The sequence below is a fragment of the Acanthopagrus latus genome, chromosome 9 (assembly GCF_904848185.1).
Source record: "Acanthopagrus latus isolate v.2019 chromosome 9, fAcaLat1.1, whole genome shotgun sequence".
NCBI classification, from domain to species: Eukaryota; Metazoa; Chordata; class Actinopteri; order Spariformes; family Sparidae; genus Acanthopagrus; species Acanthopagrus latus.
In genome coordinates this window covers 4,233,874-4,254,390 of record NC_051047.1, presented here as the reverse complement: position 1 = coordinate 4,254,390, position 20,517 = coordinate 4,233,874, and the positions used below count along the sequence as shown (strand labels likewise).

The 20,517-nt window shown below is 42.0% G+C and overlaps 1 protein-coding gene and 1 long non-coding RNA gene across 3 annotated transcripts in view; one reads left to right on the top strand and one right to left on the bottom strand.

Annotated features, from left to right (window-relative positions):
- The window catches only part of kalrna (kalirin RhoGEF kinase a), a 148,354-nt gene that overhangs the window by 119,706 nt on the left and 8,131 nt on the right, over nucleotides 1–20,517 (top strand). Inside the window, exons 41-65 of one of the 2 annotated variants that reach the window (XM_037109054.1) lie at nucleotides 520–726; nucleotides 1,330–1,415; nucleotides 3,233–3,379; nucleotides 3,974–4,069; nucleotides 5,336–5,454; nucleotides 5,632–5,698; nucleotides 5,854–5,957; nucleotides 6,055–6,124; nucleotides 6,236–6,322; nucleotides 6,541–6,633; nucleotides 7,243–7,293; nucleotides 7,465–7,542; nucleotides 7,655–7,840; nucleotides 7,997–8,168; nucleotides 8,683–8,900; nucleotides 10,090–10,373; nucleotides 13,821–13,983; nucleotides 16,062–16,124; nucleotides 16,422–16,449; nucleotides 18,845–19,007; nucleotides 19,168–19,289; nucleotides 19,424–19,555; nucleotides 19,662–19,823; nucleotides 20,044–20,122; nucleotides 20,251–20,302. In XM_037109054.1, coding sequence (XP_036964949.1) covers nucleotides 520–726; nucleotides 1,330–1,415; nucleotides 3,233–3,379; nucleotides 3,974–4,069; nucleotides 5,336–5,454; nucleotides 5,632–5,698; nucleotides 5,854–5,957; nucleotides 6,055–6,124; nucleotides 6,236–6,322; nucleotides 6,541–6,633; nucleotides 7,243–7,293; nucleotides 7,465–7,542; nucleotides 7,655–7,840; nucleotides 7,997–8,168; nucleotides 8,683–8,900; nucleotides 10,090–10,373; nucleotides 13,821–13,983; nucleotides 16,062–16,124; nucleotides 16,422–16,449; nucleotides 18,845–19,007; nucleotides 19,168–19,289; nucleotides 19,424–19,555; nucleotides 19,662–19,823; nucleotides 20,044–20,122; nucleotides 20,251–20,302 — 3,029 coding nt within the window. Of the gene's footprint in view, nucleotides 1–519; nucleotides 727–1,329; nucleotides 1,416–3,232; nucleotides 3,380–3,973; nucleotides 4,070–5,335; nucleotides 5,455–5,631; nucleotides 5,699–5,853; nucleotides 5,958–6,054; nucleotides 6,125–6,235; nucleotides 6,323–6,540; nucleotides 6,634–7,242; nucleotides 7,294–7,464; nucleotides 7,543–7,654; nucleotides 7,841–7,996; nucleotides 8,169–8,682; nucleotides 8,901–10,089; nucleotides 11,637–13,820; nucleotides 13,984–16,061; nucleotides 16,125–16,421; nucleotides 16,450–18,844; nucleotides 19,008–19,167; nucleotides 19,290–19,423; nucleotides 19,556–19,661; nucleotides 19,824–20,043; nucleotides 20,123–20,250; nucleotides 20,303–20,517 lie in introns of those variants that run through there. The other variant, XM_037109053.1, reaches the window with a different exon arrangement.
- On the bottom strand, nucleotides 11,030–13,861 carry LOC119025478. The gene is made up of 2 exons (XR_005076831.1): nucleotides 13,724–13,861; nucleotides 11,030–12,763 (listed from the first exon to the last, which is right to left on the bottom strand). It is a non-coding gene; the product is annotated as an uncharacterized LOC119025478 (long non-coding RNA).

Genomic DNA, 20,517 nt, shown 5'->3' with positions numbered 1-20,517 from the left:
ATGTCCCCACAACTTTTATTACATACATCCAGACACACACACACACACACACACACACACACACACACACACTCTGAGACCCTCTTTCTGATGTATTGAGATAATTGAGAATTTGACTGTAATGTGACGAAGTGACGGAGTGGGTGAACTTAATGCCCTCATCAGCTGATTTAACGTGACTGTATGTGTCACACACAGAGTGCAGAGACCAACCTCTGTTTGAATCACAAAAAGAAACGTGTTGAACAGGACTACAAAAAAAAAGAAAAAAAGGGCTTAAGTTCTCCAGTTACCTGAAAACATGAAGAAGTTTGTCTTGTTTTTCAATCCTGAGCCAGGAACCATTTGAACATTATTACACAAGAATAAGGGAAGGGACACATGCTCCACAGTATCATGTTGTATTGTACGTTGATCTGTAAAACATTTGGAACACTGTGGAAGGAGAATGAGTAAGCACAACCAGAAACTGATGGATTTCACTAATTCACTAATTTCACGTCATCTGATTTCTTTCAGAAAACTATCCCGTTAGTGGCTCTGATGGGAAGACGGAGTCCGTGGCGAACCTTCAGCCGCAGCCATCCCTCAGCTCGCTGCAGTCCAGCTCTCCTGGTCCCAAGCGCTCTGGAAACACTCTGAGAAAGTGGCTGACCAGTCCGGTCCGCCGCCTCAGCCACGGCAGCTCCGTCAAGAAACTTCCCAACAACAAACAGAAGAAGACTGGTGAGGCTTCTGGTTGTATTCGGAGCACAAGATGAGCTAGGTCAACATAAATCTGAATCAGCATCAGCAGTATAATGAGACCTTACCGAGCCGCATTTCAAAGCATACCAGACTTTTTATTAGATTTCTTTCTATCACGTAGCCGTCACTTTGAGTTTAGTTTGGTGTAGTGGAGGCGTGTCTTGTGATGCTGTTGCAAGTGTAAAGAATTACCTGATTTTTCTTGCAAAGTGGCTGATTTTAAACATCTCATTTAATTTCTGATTTGGCGTATAGCTAATTTAGGAACAGTTTTCTCTCCATCATGGTGTAACAGTGACTTTGACAGAGGAAATGTGACTAAATGTTCACTGTAATAGATTACTTATTTCAGGTCTTAGTAGACTCTACACTGCCCCAGACGCTTCTCATATATATATAGATATAGATATAGATATAGATATAGATAGATAGAGATAGAGATAGATATATATATATATATATAGATAGATAGATAGATAGATAGATAGATAGATAGATAGATAGATAGATAGATAGATAGATAGATAGATAGATAGATAGATAGATATATATGGAGTGTTTGAGTAATGATCTGATTGACAGGCCCAGGATCAGGAAGAGACGAGAGCAGGAAGAGCATCGACCTGGGACAGCCTGACCTCGGCCTGCAGGATGACATCATCGATGAGGTAGGCTCGTCAGATGTTTCATCCTCTGATTTGGTTTTAAATAGCTGGGATTTCACAAAGCAGCTGACATTTTATTGCTTCCCCTTTTTTGGAGACTATGTCAGTGTTTTTTTCTTAGTTATTCTTAGTTCTGACTCTTTCTTGCAGGAAATGTTGCCCTCACTTTGCCATCTCACTCGATTAATGAGAGCAGGGAATGTCTAAACTAGATCGGTTAAAAGTGAAAATATCAACATTAATCAACAACTCGGATAGCAGAACTTAAATGTAATACAGCTGATTGGTTATAAGCATCATATTCTTATTTGTTAAAGGTGGTAGGTACAATGTGTGTGCTCACCCACTCACTTTGAAAACACGGCTGCAACTCTATGTAGGTCTATGTAATTGCACTTCTGATGCCATTCACATCAATAATTATTGGCCTATTGGTTATATATTTACATGAGAAGTGAAAAGCCTAGCATGCTGACAGCGCATCAGTCTTTTAATGTGTGAAATGTGTGGTTTGATCTGCTCCTGCCTACATATTGAAGGTGTTGAACCTGTCTGCTCCTCCAGGCCCGGAGTGAACAGGTCATAGAGGTATTAAAGGTGTACTCATGCTGTCTACTATCAAGTAATGGACAGTAAACAGCTTAAGTTCCTCTTTCCATGTGTAATGGGTTTCTGTCTGTCCGTCCGTCTCTCTGACTCACATATACATCCCACACACACACACACACACACACACTGACAAAACTCTAAAATGACTCACTGATTACTGACAATATGAAAACTGTTGACTCTGACGTTTTGAAATATGTTTAACTTTGAATGCTATCATAGCAAAACCCTGCAGCACAAGCTGACTCCCTGGTCCTCATTTGTTGTCAAAACTCAAACTTTTTTTTTTTCCTTTAACATCTGTAACCCTGAAAATAAAACAAATTGATAAAAGCTAAATAACATGGCAGTCTAATGAAAACAATGCTGTTTTTCTTCATTCCCGTAGTTTAATGACCATGAGGGAGACGCTGTGTCCAAAATGGAGCAGGATCAGAGAGTTTTAAAGATCAGGATGAGGACAATAAGTAATATTGGGGAGCTGATGTGAGAGGAAAAACACGTGTTAGACAGATCGGTCCAATCCAAAGTTGTTTTTGTTTGTGTGGTAGGGGAGCGACAAAGCACTGGTTACAATAATGAAATGAAAGACAGAGCTCTTCCTCAGCTTCTTCAAACAGCATTCTGTGGCAGCTGAATGCATGTAAACGCTCTGCCACACAGGCCTGTCGATGGAACAACTTTGGATACAGCTCAGTGCAGCTTTGTGTTTGAGGAGTTCATCAGCCAGAGACAACTCACTTATTCTACAAACAAAACTAACTTGAGTCAATATGAAAACGTAAAAAAGCATAAACACAAATGAATCAATATAGTTTAATATATAAACATGTTTTTTTGATAAATTTATTCACAGCTAAATTTACTTTTATTTTTTATTATGTTTAAACTTAAATATATGTGTTAATAAAACTCCCCTGAAATAAATAAAAGTTGTCCTTTGAACATGACCCTTTTTAAAATAAAAACACTAATTTATACAACTTAATGTATTTGTTTATTTGTATATTTATTGTCCCATTTATTTATGCCAGGATTTAGTTCATATTCTTATTTATTTATTTATTTGTTTATGAATCAGTGACTAAAATGTCATTCCATAAATGATTAGGCCAACATTTAGATCAGTGAAGTGATGTTCATAACAACATAGTGAATAGTGACTTTTGTCCTCTCTAATGGACTGTGTGTCGTGTGTCTGTCTCCATCAGAGAGTCCTCAGTAAAGATGGTAACCTCCTCTCCAAGACGTCCTCTGGGATGCAGAGCGGCGGGGAGGAGGAGCAGGACGAGGAGGCTCACACCCCCCTGCCTCCCCCCATGGAGATCATCAAGGACCCGTCGGCTCAGGACGACAAGGTGAGAGGAGGGAGGAGGGAGGAGGAGGAGGGAGAGGGAGAGAGAGAGGGGGAGGCCTTCACTGCTGGTCTCTCCTGACATCATCTTTTATTAGAGACTGAAACTGATCTTCAGTCAGCGTTAGATCCACATGTACACTAAAGCCTGTTTGTGTCCACTAACATCAGCTTTATTTATTCAGTCTTAACTTTACTGCATTGCTACTTTAAAGTTATTTAAGGACGATTTTTCATATCAGTGTTTCTTTTCATTTAATTTGTGTAAATATGCGGTTTTATACATGTGGCTCATTTGTTTATTTCTATTATGCCATATCATAAATTTTTGCTTTGATATTGTCATTTGGTTAAGGTTTAGAGCAGCTGTATTAGAGGTGCTGGCGTAGCTTTAAACCCTGCAGTGTGCACATGTGTAGCTGGGCTCTGATCTGCTGCTGTCCTCTGCTCGCTCACAGCCTTTTTCTCTCTGTCGCTGCTGTTGTTTCTTTTACCCTTTGCCACAACCCCTCTGCCTTTCTCCCTGCCCTCTCTCCTCCACTCTCAATCATCCTAACACGCTGCTGCTCTTGACCCTCTTCTCCTCTTCCTCTCTCAGTCTTCATCCTTGCTAACGTCTCTGCAGTCTTCCTCTGAGGTGCCCAGCGCTGCCGAGCTGGTTAGCGCCATAGAAAAACTGGTTAAAACCAAGATGGTGAGTGTGTGTTTGTGTACGTGTGATAGTGTGCGTTTGTGACGAACGGCTTCTATTTAAAACCACCACCGACCGAAAACACATGTTGTGCAGATGAGTTGTCCTGACTGAACAGAACCTGTTCACCCGCCGTGTCCGCGACACCTCCACAACATGTGTGTGCTCTTTTCACAAAATGAATATAATAGTGAAGATATGGAGTAACAACAGTCGTGCATGTACATTATAATGTTCTTATGAGTTTTGTTTGTGTTTCTATTTTCAGTACTGTGTGTGTTTAGCCTGATCTTGTTTGTGTTCCCATGTATTCAGACAAAAACAGTGTAAAGCCCCATGTCAGCGAGATTAACACCACAGAGGAAAGAAACAAATGACTTTTTCTCTGTAATCTAACAAAAATCAGACCGGAACAATGAACCATTATGAAACACAGGATGTGTATCCTCAACAGGTTAAGGAAAAGCAGACATACTGTAAAGGTACTTAAACAGAGTCATAAGTGAGGCAAATCTGAAAACGTACCTGAAACACAGGTTGATGTCATTCAGTGTGACACAAGCTTCCCAAGGACATCTCACACTGATATCACAAATAAGGAATCATGAGTAAAAGTCGGCACATTTTTAAGTTTTCTACAAAAATTTAACAAGTTTGCCAAAATATAGGCAGAAACCAATAATGGCTACAAACAGGGTACAGATGAAAATACCAGCGCATACCTGCAGCTGACTTTACAGCAACCAGTTTGATGAGCCATTATGGAATGTTTTCATTTGTTGTATTGGTTCCCAAATATACCTACAGTGTATGCTAGTGTGAGCATGTCTCCATCTATCTGATTAACAAACTCTATTTAGATGCAAAAGTCCAGTTTCACATGGAGCTGATTGTAAGTAGAGTGACGGAGACCTCGTCCTGCCAGAGATCCACTTTTAAAATACAGCGATATCACTCTGAATGGGAAGAAACATTAGTGTTTTTTGTTGCGTCTTGCAACATGTTCCTTATGGCTTATCACTGACAAGCTTCTGCTGCCCTCTGCTGTCATGAAATATAGTGTCATTATTCTGATGCTGGTGGGTTTTGGATGGAGGGTATAGGACGTGGTTCATATTGTAAAGCCACATTTATGATCCTGGTAAATAAAACGGACTCCACAACAAAAGGATTTTACAGAGTTGTAGCTGCTTTTCCAAATCTGTGACAGACAACTGTTTTATTTCTTTTGCGTCCAAACCCCGACCTCCTCCTCTCTCCCCTCCTCAGACTCTGGAACCAGGAGCGTACCCCGGCTTCACCTCTCTGTCCCCGCCAGAGCAAACCACGCCCGTCCAGCCGCGAAATCCTGAGCTGGAGCAGAGAGCCAAAGCTATGAGAGGACGAATGTGAGTGCAGCGTCACTCCTGCTGCTACTGCTACTACTAATGCCACAACCACCACATTGCATTTTTGTCTAGTAGCACATGTGTCGACCGCAGCGTTGGTGCCTTGCTGCAGCAGAGACAAAAGGCTGACAGTGATAACTCGTCCTCAGCTGATGTTACTGTCATTATTCTGCTCAGGTTTGTTCTGAACGAGCTGATTCAGACGGAGAAGGACTACGTCAAAGACCTGGGCATCGTGGTGGAGGTGAGACACTTACTGCTTATTTTAGAAGCACTGTGTGCTCAGTGACTGTCTCAGGGCTGGATGTAAAACATTTGGTTTGATGTTAATCTGCCATCTCACTAACTAACTGAGGAGAAGTGAGCAGAGCAACCAGCTGACCTCGTGTGTCTCTGCAGGGCTTCATGAAGAGGATCGAGGAAAAGGGCGTCCCCGACGACATGAAAGGAAAAGACAAAATCGTCTTTGGGAACATCCACCAGATCTACGACTGGCACAGAGAGTAAGTCGAGCAGCGGTGTGAGTGGGAGGAGGGGTCGGGTGGAGCTTGTGCTGTTTGAATATGCTGACTAATGACAAATCTCTGCTGGCTCCGTCAGATTCTTCGTAGGAGAGCTGGAGAAATGTCTCGAAGACAACGAACACCTTCCTGAGCTCTTCATCAAACACGTGAGCGGATCACTGTGATGTGGATGATGATAATGACCATGTCCTGTTGACTTGGAAAAATCCCGAGCCCCCTGTGATCTGCTCACTAAAAAAAATGTGTGTGTGTTACAGGAGAGGAGACTTCACATGTATGTGGTTTATTGTCAGAATAAGCCAAAGTCTGAGTTCATCGTAGCGGAATATGACACATATTTTGACGTGAGTGATGTTTTTATGTAACGTTTTATGTTGTATCTAGATGTGTATGATACAGCACCTAGATTTATCATGAGCTGGATGACTGAGAACCTTCATCAGTCATGTTGTATGTTATGTTATGTAGTTGATATATAACTGACTGAATGTTTAAGACACGCTTGAATCTAAGAAATGGATTAAACTAAACATTCTGATGCTTTTGGTGTTTTGTCTTCCAGGGAATCCAGCAGGACATCCAGTCCAGGTTGACGATCAGTGACTTCCTCATCAAACCAATCCAGAGAATCACAAAATACCAGCTGCTCCTGAAGGTAGCATACACACACATGCGTTAATTTGATCACAAACAAGACAAGGTACAGTGTCAACATGTGTTTCTTTTATTTGGAATCAGATGAATTAAAGGGAAAAAAATCCCTGCCCCTTCATACAAATGTAATAATTACAGGCTTTTTGAACGATCATCTTTACTATAATGCAATATCAACTTTTAAAATGTTTTATGGAACCTTAATGCAACTCGTCATCACTTGGTGTCGTAACCACGGTTCATACTGTAGATCAGGGCACTTTCAGAAACTGGAGTAATAATCCACTCCCTCAGGATTATCAGAGCTATGAAGGATTTGTTTTTTTCCTCAATAGACTGAGTCAAAGACTGGGAACTGACTTGAGGGCAAAGGGATTACAAACTGTAGTTCCATGTTGGTTATTTGGAGGCTCCTTCAGCTGTAAATGTATCCAACTGAAGTGTCGGGGGTCCTCACCCATGGAGCACATTTTAGTCGCAAGCCAAAAGGAAGGAGTGTGTATTTATTGCTCTGATGTGGTTGTCTGTAAATTTCAGACTGAAATGCTGTCTTGAACTATAGTGATGTGTATTCATGGTGTGTTGAGTCTGTGGTCCTTGTTCTCCTCAGGACTTCCTGAAGTTCAGTTCCAAGGCAGGCATGGACTGCGAACAGATAGAGGTAGAAACACAACATATGTGCTGAAATGTCACATTTTGCATGATACATACATCATTTTATTTACAGCCTTGCCTGAATCCAGGACCTTTTGAGTTTTTTTGTGATTTTTTTTTTTTTTCCTGCTATGAAACCATGAACCTCAGTATATCACCTTCTCTCTGGTTCTTGCAGAAAGCTGTAGATTTGATGTCTCAGGTCCCTAAACTGTGTAATGACATGATGAACCTGGGTCGGCTGCAGGGATACGAGGTACGTACACTTCCTGTGCATTCCGGCGCACCCTCCACCTGCTATCACAGGTTCTAAAAAGTGACCGGTACACACCAAATGAATTGTGTCGACCAATCCCATGTGTCTGCAGGGTAAGCTGACGTGTCAGGGCAAACTGCTGCAGCAGGAAACCTTCTTTGTAACAGAGCAGGACGCCGGCGTCCTGTCGCGCTCCAAAGAACGTCGAGTTTTCCTCTTTGAGCAGATCGTCATCTTCAGCGAGCTGCTCAGGAAAGGATCGTCCACGCCCGGGTACCAGTTCAAGAAGAGCATCAAGGTACACAGAGGACAAGCTGCAGCTGGGGGGGGGCTCATTAGTGATGAAGCTTTTTAAAGAGTTAATTAATGATAAATCCTCTTCTTCAGTTTCTGACTGAAGTTTTCAGTTTCCTTCTTCAGTTTTCTGACTTCAGTTTCTGACACACACACACAGGTGTCCTACCTGGGTCTGGAGGACAGCATGGACAACGATCCCTGTAAGTTCGTCTTGTCGTGTCGCGGCTCGTCGGAACGCTTCACCCTGCAGGCCGCTAACGTCGACATCAAGCAGGTCTGGGTCCGACACATCAGGGAGGTCCTGGATGCTCAGAGCAACTTCCTGTCGGGTGAGACAACACACACACACACAAACACCCACACACACACACACACACACACACACACACACACAAACACATGCCTGCACAATTCTCTTCTGAAGCATGACGTGGTTTCACTTTGGTCAATTTTTACATCATTTTTGATGTTTCTTGATTGCACTTGGATATAAAAAGAAATAGTTTCCTCACATGAAACTGTAACTTAACTTGACCCTAAACTAACTTTATGGTGAAAAACAAAAAAAGGGCAGTGTTCAGTGTGGCTTATTGTAAGAAAGATATAAGTCCTTCAAGTACTTTTTCGAAGGGTGCTGAAGAGATTTAAACATCTGCTGCCCAGAAAGCAGATATTTGAAAGAAAGAACAGCAGCTCTGCCTTCTACTCAGACATCATGTAAAGTGTTTGACTAATTGGCTGAAATAGCCCAAACTGTTGTTGTGCTATACTATAACTGTTACAGTAAGTGGGATCAAAAACACAGAAGGGGGATTATAAATATTCCTCTGTGTGCGACTTCAGCTCTTCAGTCTCCTATTGAGTACCAGAAGGAGAAGGGCGGAGCGGGCTGCAGCTCGTCGCTGACCAGAAACCGCTCCACCTCTGGAAACCGCTCTGCTATGTCCTCGCACAGCCGTCCGTCCTCAGCGGTTGGCCTCGGCGACAAGGAATTGGAGAGGGGGAGGAGCCAGATGAAGATGTCTACCTCCAACGGTGGTACATCATGTTTCGACTCCAGGGTGAGTTCCTGCCGCCTGGACACACGAGATGTGAGGGGAACTGGCTCATTACCATTTTTATATATTATATATTGTATATTTGTGATTTTACATACAGCCTGGATGTGGTTTTGAGTTCAGTTCTTTTTGATTTTGCACTGTTTTAACCACAGACCGTACACTGCAGCAGACAGTTGGTGAACTAGAGCATGAAGCACACTTTCTCCCTTCACGCTGTCTGCAAGTCTGTTACTGTCCCTAAAAGCCAATGTTAAAATCTGGGCTACTGCAGGTGTAGCAGCACCTTATGTGGGTTTATATATATATATATATATACACATACACATACACAGGCTGTTCTTGCTCTGGCCTACTTTGACTGAAAATCTCTTGCTGTCTGCAGAAGGCTGGACAGCTCAGCACGCTTTCTGCTTTACGGCCTGCCAAGCTCTCCATCAGAGCACCTTGACCCTCATCAGAGGGGAAATGTTCCCAAGAACAAGACCATGAGAGTTTTCTCATCATGGCTTTAAAGACATTCACCTGAAATGGAACATAAGATTGCCTTATTAAAGGCTTAATAACATGACAGCCTTCTAAAGCTGTGTTCCTTGCTGAGGTTTTAAGGTAGAGTAAGGTACAAAATTCTAAGATCACTAGTCGTGACACATCTTTGTTGCATTTGTTTTGGATACTGATATTAATTTTTCATTACAAATGATAATATCCGCCGAACAATTTGATTGAAAAGTTTAACATTTGAAAAATCTCCATACATTTTATAATGTCTCAGTATGTGGTTTGTCCCCCTTTTGCTTTAATGGCAGCATGCACTAGGGGGCATGGACATTAGCTTTGGTAACCAGGTTATGTAGGTTATCCACAATAAGCAGGATACTGTTCCTAGGGAGACAAAGTGCTTACTTAATTGCACACCGGCCAGACTGCTGACACTCTGATTGTTACTGTTCCTGCTCCTCCTCCTGGGCCCTGACCTCCTGCTGCTCCTCCTCAGGTCTGGGTCAGCTATGATGGCATCACAGTCAGCAGGACTGTTGTCCAACCCACACAGACACACCGTAACCTTGTCCTCAATTCTCCTCATCCTCTCTTCTGTCATTTCCATCTTTTCTTCGCTCTCTTCCTCTCTGTGTTGGCCCCTCTCGTCTTCTACCCTTTTTTTCTCCATCCTTTCCTCCCTCCTCCTCAGGACAGTGAAGGCGGCTGTAATGGCGTCTCCTCCACCATGCTGGTCACTCAGGACTACTCGGCGCTCAAAGAGAACGAGATCTGCGTCAGTCAGGGAGAGATCGTCCAGATCCTGGCCACCAATCAGCAGAACATGTACCTTGTTTTTCGTCCGGCCAACATCCAGTCGCCCGCAGCTGAGGGCTGGGTGCCGGGAAACATCTTGGGCCCGCCCACAAAGTCCATTAAAGACTCTTCCTCTACTTCCTCTTTCCCGACGGCAGTGGCCGATGCCAACAACATCAAGTAAGTCCCCCACCACCCACCCAGCACTTCTTTACCTGCAGACAGACGCACTTCTGGTTGGGCTCGAAACCAAGCACTTGGACGGGATGAGAGAATGCTGGAGACAAATCTTTTGGGTTTTTTTTTAGCTTTCAGCTCCCATCCCCAGCTCCTAACTGCTCCCTGCCCTCCTTACTCCTGTTCCCCTCATATACTTCCCCCTCATCCTCCTCCTCTTCCCCCTCCTCCTCCCCCTCCTCCCCCCTTTTTAAGAATGAACTCCTGGACCTTTTTTTTTTTTGGTATTCTGACTGCTGACTGGCTTGTCGGAGGTAAAAGGTACAGATCTGCTCTCTTAATGTCCGTCAACCTGCTGCAGTGACAGTTTTGTTTCTGAGCCATTGTCACTTTACGGCTCTGTGGATGGATTTGAAGGCTTGCAACCAAACACACTCACACACAAACACATACACTGATCATTTTATATGTAAACGAGTACTGAAGATTTATCCTGCAGAAACAGACTGGATAGAAAACCTTGTAAGTTGTAGCTGACTCTGGAAACCAGACAGAAAAAAAACATTGACTCATGTGGAGCTAAAACCGGACTCTTATTTCAGTTCCTAACACCCTGCTTTTTCTTCTGTTTTTGTATAACTGTTTTTTTTTTTTTTTTCCTTTTTAATGTTTTTGGAAAGAAAAAAAAAAGAAAACTCACCTGGGGCATTCAGGTGGACTCAGCCCCGTTCTCCGCAGTGGAGAAGATTAATTTTGTTGTCTGTGGCAATCTATAAAGACATTTATGTTTCTCCCTCCTGTTGTTGTGGTTGTTGTTGTTGTTGTTGTTTTTCTGCCTTGTTAATTATTATTTTATTTCACGGACAAAGTTGGATTTTTTTTTCCTCCTCCTTGTTGATTTTGTTTATGTCAGCAGTTCACTGTACAAAGTAAATTTTTCGACTGAGGCTCTGGAACATTCCTGTTTAAACAAAAAGAAAAAAAAAATCTCTTTTGCACTATTTAAGATGAGAAAAAATCTGAATGAAAGTCAAGCTGTGCAATATGTTGCGTTCAATAGCAACGGTCAGCATTGTACTGTTGGTAGTCTAATAATAATAATGATTTTAAATGTATTTTAAATATGTAAAATAAACCTTTTGGACTTGAGCATGAGTTAGCAAAGCGACGTGAAGGTGAAGTTGTTTTGTTCTGCGGTAGGATGAAGATGGTTAACTCTTTGTAGTTTTTAATATTTGTAAATAAACTACAACAGCAAATGTGAAACTGAGCGTTCTGCCTGCTTCTGTGTGCAACGTTACCTTTACATTCCATTTTCCCGTAGAAGACGAGAGACTTAGGAGTCAAGTGAATAAAGCTGAGCAGGAGGAAGATGCAACAACAAAAATCAAGCATTATTAAGGTTGAGCTTGGTACAGCATGGAATTAGATTGATAGCGAACAGAGAGAGCTAGGTTTTATTTGAGTTTTTATGACCATAAAGAAAGAAAACATCGATCAGCCCTGAGGCCTTCCTCTGAGTTACAGGTATAAAAACTTTGTCTGCACCTTTTCCCTGTATGGTTAATTTTGATTTTTGTGTAGTGACATTTCTTTGGACTTTCTTTTGTTTCAGTTTTTACTAACCTCATCGGTTTGACACTCCACAGAATGTACACACGTATACATTCCATATAGGGTTAATGGTGGTTTATACAAGAAAACCAGGATGATTTGAAAAGAAAATGCTCTTCATGGAAGAATTATCCAGCGAACACAACTGTCGCTGCCATTAGCAAGTTAGCACAGGGGGTCGGGAGGACCACAGGTGTCTTTTGATATCATCTCAGAACTGTTAATTGTTGACATTCTGTTGTTATTTTAATCTCTGACTAATTTCAATTTAATTCTTACATACTGAACCATTTTAATCATAACCTCTGTTAAACCAAACTGACAGCAAGTTTGGCCACTCACCTGACAAAAGTGTTAAAGACAAAGTGGTTGAAGTCAAATGACCAGTCACGTAGAAAAAGTAATACAGAGACAGTGAAATACATTTTCCTGAACTGCGAAAGGATTAATTTTTTTTTCCTGCACAGACATCATCTTCAAAGTCTTTACTACTCATGTATAACAGTAAATAATGAAGGCATAAATGAACACATCACCACGTCTACAGGAAACACGGGACACGTGTGTTTAACTGCAGGTGTGATTGTTGAAAGTGTTCAAAGCTCACAGTGTTGTTTCTGCTTGTGTTAAAGGTACAGTATGTCACTGTTTCCGTTTCTTTATCTCTGTCTCAGTAAAGTGAGTCCTTCCGTCCTTCTGTCCGTCCTCCCCTGTATCTTAACGGATCAGAAGGGTCTGGCTGCAGCTTCAGGCAACAGCGACCCTGTCAGGAGCCTCCGCTGCAACACATGAGGATATAAACTTTTAGCCTGGAAAGACATGTCCACAAACACTACAGAAGTGATTGAAGAAACTAGGGAGACCAGAGAATGATGCAGGAAAACAACATATTTTGAAAATATTTTTGTATAATTTCTACCTCTTAAAATATTTATTAGAAAGATTCACATTGATCTAATAGTTTAAAGTCTATCAGCTCAGTGTATTGTGTTTGTTTCTTGTTCAAATTCAGTTTTTGACCCTGATGAGGGTTGAGACCCAATGTGTCTCACTATTAAGAGAAGCTTTCCGATGAATGAGTTAGTACATCAAATTTAGGACAAAAACTAAGACGCAGGATCTGTGAGCTTGTTTCGGATAATTATCAAGTAGTTTAAACATGTAGGTGGCAGCAATGGACAAGGCTAGCACAGCTGCCGGCAGTAGCTAGCTAGCATAGCGTAGGGGTGTTTGCTATTGTGGTGCAGTTTTAACAGTGTTTATCAAAGAGCTCTGATTATCTTGAACACAACCTTCTCTGGTATCTTTATTTAGCCTCTCGGTGTTACATTGCTAGCATGTTAGGCTAGCATTTTTGTGAGCTAATGTCAGTTTGCTAAAACTGTAACATGCTAAAGTTTGTTAATTTTACCATAACCTAATGCTAATGTTAGCCTTATAATACATGTGTAGACAGAAATATGATATAAAAGACCTGAGTGAGCTTTAACAGATTTGAGGATGTAGCTACAAATGACATTTTATGAAGACAATATATTCCAGTTGTAGAGGGCTCTTTTGTGGCTCTGACATTGTGCCTTCTGGCTCATCAGTATGATTTACAGGGACTTCTCAATGGAACTAAACCCTCATAGATGTGTTTTTCCCGCTATAAACTAGTCAAAATGTCAGCTGTGACGATGGTCTGTGTTGACTACGCCGTATATATGTACAAATGCAGCAAAATCCAAAGTCCTGACCTGACAGACGTGTTGCCTCTGCAGCCAGACCTAGCTGGACCCCGCTGAGCTTCTCTCTGATTGGCTGGTTGATGTTTCTCGTTCCTGTACCGTACAGGAAGTCTCTGTCATGGAATACATTGCGTGCCAGGAAGCGCGCTGAAGCCAAGGACGCCTCCCTGGTGGGGGTCAGAGGTCAGGAGAATGGCCTCCTTCGTAAGCCCAAAGAAACCACGCCCCCTCTCCCGCTCGCCTCCCCCGCCACCAGGGCGAAGGGCAAAGTGAGTAAAAGCAGGCCGATAGATGGCGCACGCTGGTGATGTCATATGTGTGTGCGGAAACCCCTCACCTGCCCGTTGCCCCAGTTGATTTTCATTTTTCTTCCTAACCCGTGTGTGTGCGCGCGCATGTGTGTGTGCAGACCTACAAACACACACAGTGGTCGCTGTGTCTCTGTTTGACTCAGCTGGTGGTTCTCAACTTGCATCAGACATGAATTTAGACCTAACCAACGGTGCTGGGTTCAGTACATTATGTGTTTATCGATCATGTAATGGGTGAAAGCACTTTGATTGGCCAACCAAACCACAACAGAAAGTGTAGGAATAAAAAGTTGGGCAGCAACTATCTCAGAGATTAAAATATACAGGAAACGCTGCGAGCAAATCCAGCAATCAAAAAAGAGTCCACAGGAAGAGAAGTTATACGTGCAGGTATAAACATGTTCGACAGTTGAGAACCACTAGGGTGCAGCACTGCAAGTTTGATTTACCCCAAACACTCAAATGCACTGAATGTAAAATAAAGTCTGATTTCTTTTTGTGTTTTTGCGTTGTGGTTTATTTCTCCCTCCTTTTGCATGGATAGAGGTAGAGTTGAGTCATGTATAGATTTCAGTTTGAATTTGTTTGGACTCTGCTGTGTTAAACCAGTGTTTTTTGTACTAGTCTAACATCATAGAGCTCTGTGTTGTGCATCCTGTAACATCCACAGAGTGGCTAGACGTGAATCTTCGTATTGCTTACAGACACATGATTTAGGTTCAGATTATATTCAAAGCTCAAACACTGCAGACATCACTTCAAGCTCTAAAACTTCACTATTTGACATGAAGGATAAGGATTTCATTCTGAAGTTCAACATGTGACAAAACACTGATTTTCCACCATGAAGTAACACTACATTGCAGCTAAATGCACAGCCTTTGCTTATCTGAACAACCTTTTTACTTCTAGTTAAGAGTGTATATTCTCCTTAGCAACTATCCCGTATTAAAGGGAGTTACTTGATAATAAGATATGCTGAGATCTGAGAGTTTTTTTTAAATTATGTATGAATGTAAAAAACAGGGACAAGCTTAGATTATGCTCAACAGTCAAAATGTACAGCACTAAAATGCATTTCTATGAGTCCTTAAGGATCTCTGGGTCGAATCTCTTTCCCTTTTTATTTGAATTGACAAAGACAGGACAAAGATCCTGCCGGCTGCTGTATGAGAGAAACGTTCAGACACTGATCCTCAACTTACAGAAAGATTTTATGTAGGTTTGACATCAATATTGGTGTTTTAGTCAAGATATTTACCTCTTTACCTCTTACGTTGAGCTGAGGTGGACTGAACTAACGTCAGACACCACCGCTGACTATGGGGGACACTTTGCAGCCATACAATCACAACCCCTCTTAAAGCATTAATATCCTACATGTGACACACTTATCTTTTATTATACCATTTTTCCTTGAATCTACTTTTAAGGTTAAAATTCCTTTGGAAAAGCTTCAATCGTTGCGTTTTTCTAGATATTATTTTGGGAATTTCTTGGATCAAGCCTCTAGTGGCCATTAGATGAATTGCAGTTTAGAGCAGCTCTGACTCTGGCAGTCAGAAGCGGTTGGTTGCTCAGTGTGGGGTAGGACATTTGAGATAGTAGAGCGGGTAGAGAATAGGTGATGTTAAACATCAGGTGTCCCAAGAAAAGTCCAACGTCTCTGAGGTGAGTATCAGCTAAACTTCTTCAGATCCTGGAAAACCTCCACAGCAGGCAAGACAAGTGTTTCTCCTCTGTGTTGAACTCATCCTACTCACTTTTCTTTTCCTCCTGTTTTATTCTCTCCTTCTTTTCCTCCATCCTTCATTACACTCTCGCTCCTATCTTTTTTTTTTATGTTCCTCTCTCCCTTGGAACTTTCTTGCGTTTTCCCCATTATACCACTGTTCGTCTTTTCTTCCTTTCTTTACAATTTCTTCTCTCTTCTTTGCTTCCCTTTGTTCCTTTACCCTACACCTCTTTGAATCCTGCGTCTCTCTCTCCTCTCACATTCCTCTGCTTTCCTCTCTGCTTCCTTCACTCTCCACCAGGAGGTTCACACTTCAGATGAGTCAGACTGTGATGATGACCTTGTCCCAAAGACAGGCATGGAGGTACACACACACACACACACACACACACACACACACACACACACACACACACACACATACTCACACTCACACTCTATGTATGTAGAAAAGTTTGTGTCTTCACTACAAAATTAGATTCTTTTTGACTGCAGCAGCTGGGAAATGACAGTGATGTACAGAATGTCACAATCTTAGTGTGGGCAGAAAACATGAACTACTTTATCTGTAACAAACAGTGCTGTCACACTACTTTTTAAAAAGCGCATCACATGATTTAAACTCCTCGTCATTTAAACTTTGGCTTCATCTGTTTTGCAGCTTCTCAACCCAAACTTCATCCAGGAAGGTAAGAGACACATGTATCATCTGAGTCAGCTTATCATCCAGTACATTAGTGTCAGCTCCAGCTAGTGCAGCTTTGTTTGTCTTATATTCAATATTCATTGTTAAATTTAGATGATTACGGAGTGTGAATATAAGATAAAAAAAAAAAAAATTAATCAAAAAGCTGAGGTTAGACTCAAAGCCTCTGCACACATCTTACCACCTGCACACCATAATGTTGCTTAAAGGAAAGGTTTACCAAAAATGAAACCTCTATCTATTAAAGAGGTCATATTAAGCATATTTTCAAGTTGACACTTTTATCTGAGGGTCCTAGTAGAATACATTTTACATACTTTCATTTTCAAAAACACATTATTATTCTCATATGGTGCATTGCTACAGCATCCCTTTTACAGTGTCTTCAATGCTCCGTTTTAACTACAGAGTGAGACATCTCACCTTTGTTCAGTCTGTAGTGAGAGTTGCACATGCTGCTTTACTTAGCAGGCAGGATGCAGCCAATCAGAGGCAGAGTTGGTTGGTCATGCCAAGCAACATAATGTGATCTAAAATAAAGCTGCTACATCAGTAGCAATTGTATGTCTGTTCACTAACTAGAGTGTATGTAGCCCTTGGAATTAGATGCCACACAGGACACATTCACTTCTGGTGTTTGGCTGCAAGTTTATTGCTGACAGAAATTGGAACAGGTCACTTTTAACAGTGTCACAGTTTGTGGCAGCTTTTTACCAAAAAATGACAACAAAATTTATAAAATACAAAATGTACAAAAGAAACTACAGCCTGTCAAATGTGTATGTTATATCAAAAACCATAACCATGCACACAAAAGATTACAATGGAAGGTACTATACATTTTTACAGGACACTTACATTCTCCCTTGTTTCTCCAAACCCATGTGGAACTTCCCGGGGATTACACAAGTTAACACACTCACTAAGCCACCTCTATACCAAGTTAAATAGCCTATAAGATAAACCAGTGCATTTCTCTAGTGATACAGTAAAGGCATAGTGAGGTTTTATTCACTCGGACATGTATGTGCACATTAGCAACACAGCTGTTGAGGGCGCTTGCTCAAAACGCCAACAGTGCATGAAACAACCCATAACGTTAAAATATCAACCAATAATGCTTTTTGACATGTTTATGGATATAATTACAAAAGATATGTCTATTAGCTGCTAATTAACACGACAGCCCACGATACTGCTCGCCACACCGACTATCTCCACATTGTCCACAAGCATAACAGGAAGAAACACCATGATTCACCTGGCGGGGTAACAATCACATTACTCAATACTGCCACCTTGTGACCATAATCTGCAACAACAGGCAAACCTGTGCCAATGCATTTATGAACCCTGAAAACTTCATTTAACCTATGTGGGAAATCTGATTTACCACTTACATGTGTTTTATGATAAATATATACAAATATAAATGTATAAAATGCCTGTTACACAGTGATGCACATAAGTTACAGAAATAAAGGCTCGACTCCAAACTGAGTGTTTCAGGCAGTGCAGAGCAGTGTTATCTGCAGGAGAGAGTTACTCCTTTTCTCCTAAGTAGCTGGGGAGTGGTTTTAAAACATCAAAACAACATCTAAAAAAATACAAAATGGCTCCATACAACTCAACCAGCATAATTCAAGTCTCCTGAAGCCCTTGAGCAATCAAATCAAATTGATTTAAACTTTTGACTTTTCATCAGCATGGGATATCAGACATCATGTCTTAATTGTCATTTTTGGGTGAACTGTTCCTTTAACTTTCTATCTATTTTTGATATGTACTGCACACCATAGTTGCTAATAACATGTCTGAAATTGGGATTACAGCGCTCCTGCTTTATGAATAATGCCAGACCATGATGAATTACATTACACTAGTTTGATCCCCAAGGCTGGGCTGCCAGCTGGGCCATAGTCCACATCCCTGACGGCTAACCAAATCTGGCTGCCATGTAAGCCAGCGCAGGATGTCGTTTAATGCATCCGGTGCCAGGACACAGCCGGGGTGTCGACACTGTGCCAGAACTGGGCCTGACTTGGCTATTATGAGTAAAGAGATCTACAAAGTTGAGGTTAGCGCTAAACTGTGGACAAATTAAAAGCGGTGGTGTGACATAATGTGAAGGATGAAATCATGTTCACAGAGCAGAGGCCACGCTGTGTCTGCCAACCCCTGCCCTGAAGTCACATAGCTCAATGAACAGCACTTGCTTCCATCTAAAGTAAAAATCCATGTTTAAAGTGCATAATATACAATATATTCAATAAATAAAGTTTTGTAAAGAACAGTTTAATGTAAAATGTTTAGTTCCTACTAGAAATTGAAGAAAAGGCTGAGGGGTCAGTACTCAGTGGTGTGTTTCCTGTGTACAGTGGCTCCGGAGTTCCTCGTCCCTCTGTCAGACGTTGTGTGTGCGTTCGGGGAGACTGTAGTCCTCTGCTGCAAAGTGTGTGGACGACCCAAACCCAGCGTCACCCTGAAGGGCCCCGACCAGAACCCTGTGACCAGCAACAGCCGCTTCACTATAGACATCAGGTAACACTGAGAGCATGTGTGCTAGCCTGTTTTAATCCCTACACAGGGGTTAGATGAATTAAATGAATGTTCCTATTCTTATTCTTTTGTTCTCCTATATTTGTCTTCCCCCTCTTTTCCTTCATTCTAATCCCGTTCCTCCCTCCCTCGCCCTCTCCAGGGATACAGGTGACATCTTGCTGAAGATCTGCAATCTGCTGCCTCAGGACACAGGGATCTACACCTGCGTTGCTGTTAACGATCACGGCTCTGCCTCCTCCTCCGCCTCCATTAAAGTGCAAGGTAACAGGCATGGATGTCACTTTTATAGAGCAGCTCTCTGGCCTGAATTAGACTGTTAATGTAACACTGAGCTGTCCCTTTGGAAGAGCAGCTGCAGTGGGTTGCTGACTTTGCGTCTGTTTTGTCTCCTGCAGGTATCCCAGCAGCCCCTGGGAGACCGGTGGCCCAGGAGGCCAGCAGCACGGCGGTGATGATCCACTGGCCGCCTCCGGCTACATCCGCTCACAGTGCTGTCAGCAGCTACACTGTGGAGTACAGACAGGAAGGTGTGTGTGTGTGTGTGTGTGTAGGGGGAAGCAATTGTGGTATTAGGTGTTGTTTGCCTTTAAAACAGGTAAACAGACAAAATGTTTCCTTCCGTCTCGCCCTCAGACTCATTGCTATGGCAGCAGGTGGCCAGCAGCAGAGAGGAGTGCATTCAGATTGATACTCTGATTCCTGGAGGCCACTACCAGTTCAGAGTGCGAGCCTCCAACCGCTGGGGGGTTGGCCCACCATCCGAGCCCTCAAATATGGTCACACTGCCCAGCAGCAGTAGGTCTACACACAGAATCACACACACACACAGCTTCATATGCTGGCGCAAACATCTGTTTTCCTGCAGAAAACCTAAGAAAGAATTTGTTTTACTCTCTTTGCAAGACTGATAGATGATAAATGATATAATGATTATTATGTAAAGATGGTGGCACAAAAGAAAAGGTCATGCAGTGTTGAAAATGGAAAAGTATTAATCCTCCAACTTTCTGTCCAGACTCTGGCTATGATGGAACTGGGATCCAGTGGAAAGAGAACTTTGAGTCGACCTTCTCTGAGATCAGCGAGATTGGAAGGTAAACTGTCCCAAATCACTGACTTTCCCAAACTCCACCTTCAGGCCTGATGTTGAATGTTTGTGTGAGATGTTCGGCCTCTGTTCTCTTCAACCTCTCCTGTCTCTGTGTGTCCCTCTCTTCACCAGGGGAAGGTTTTCAGTGGTGAGAAAATGTCTCAACAAGTCAACAAAGAAGGAGGTAGGACATGCCTCACACTTTGACTTGTCGACATGTCGATGGACAGTGCACTGATTCTTTGCACTGATATACAAATTTAAAGATGGCAGTAAAGGTGGCAAGATTTTCAGTTTCAAAAGCAAATGTGTCATTGAATTATTGTTCTTTTTTTATATATATACATATATATGGCCATATATGGCTATATATATACATATATAGTAAATCAAAGGCAA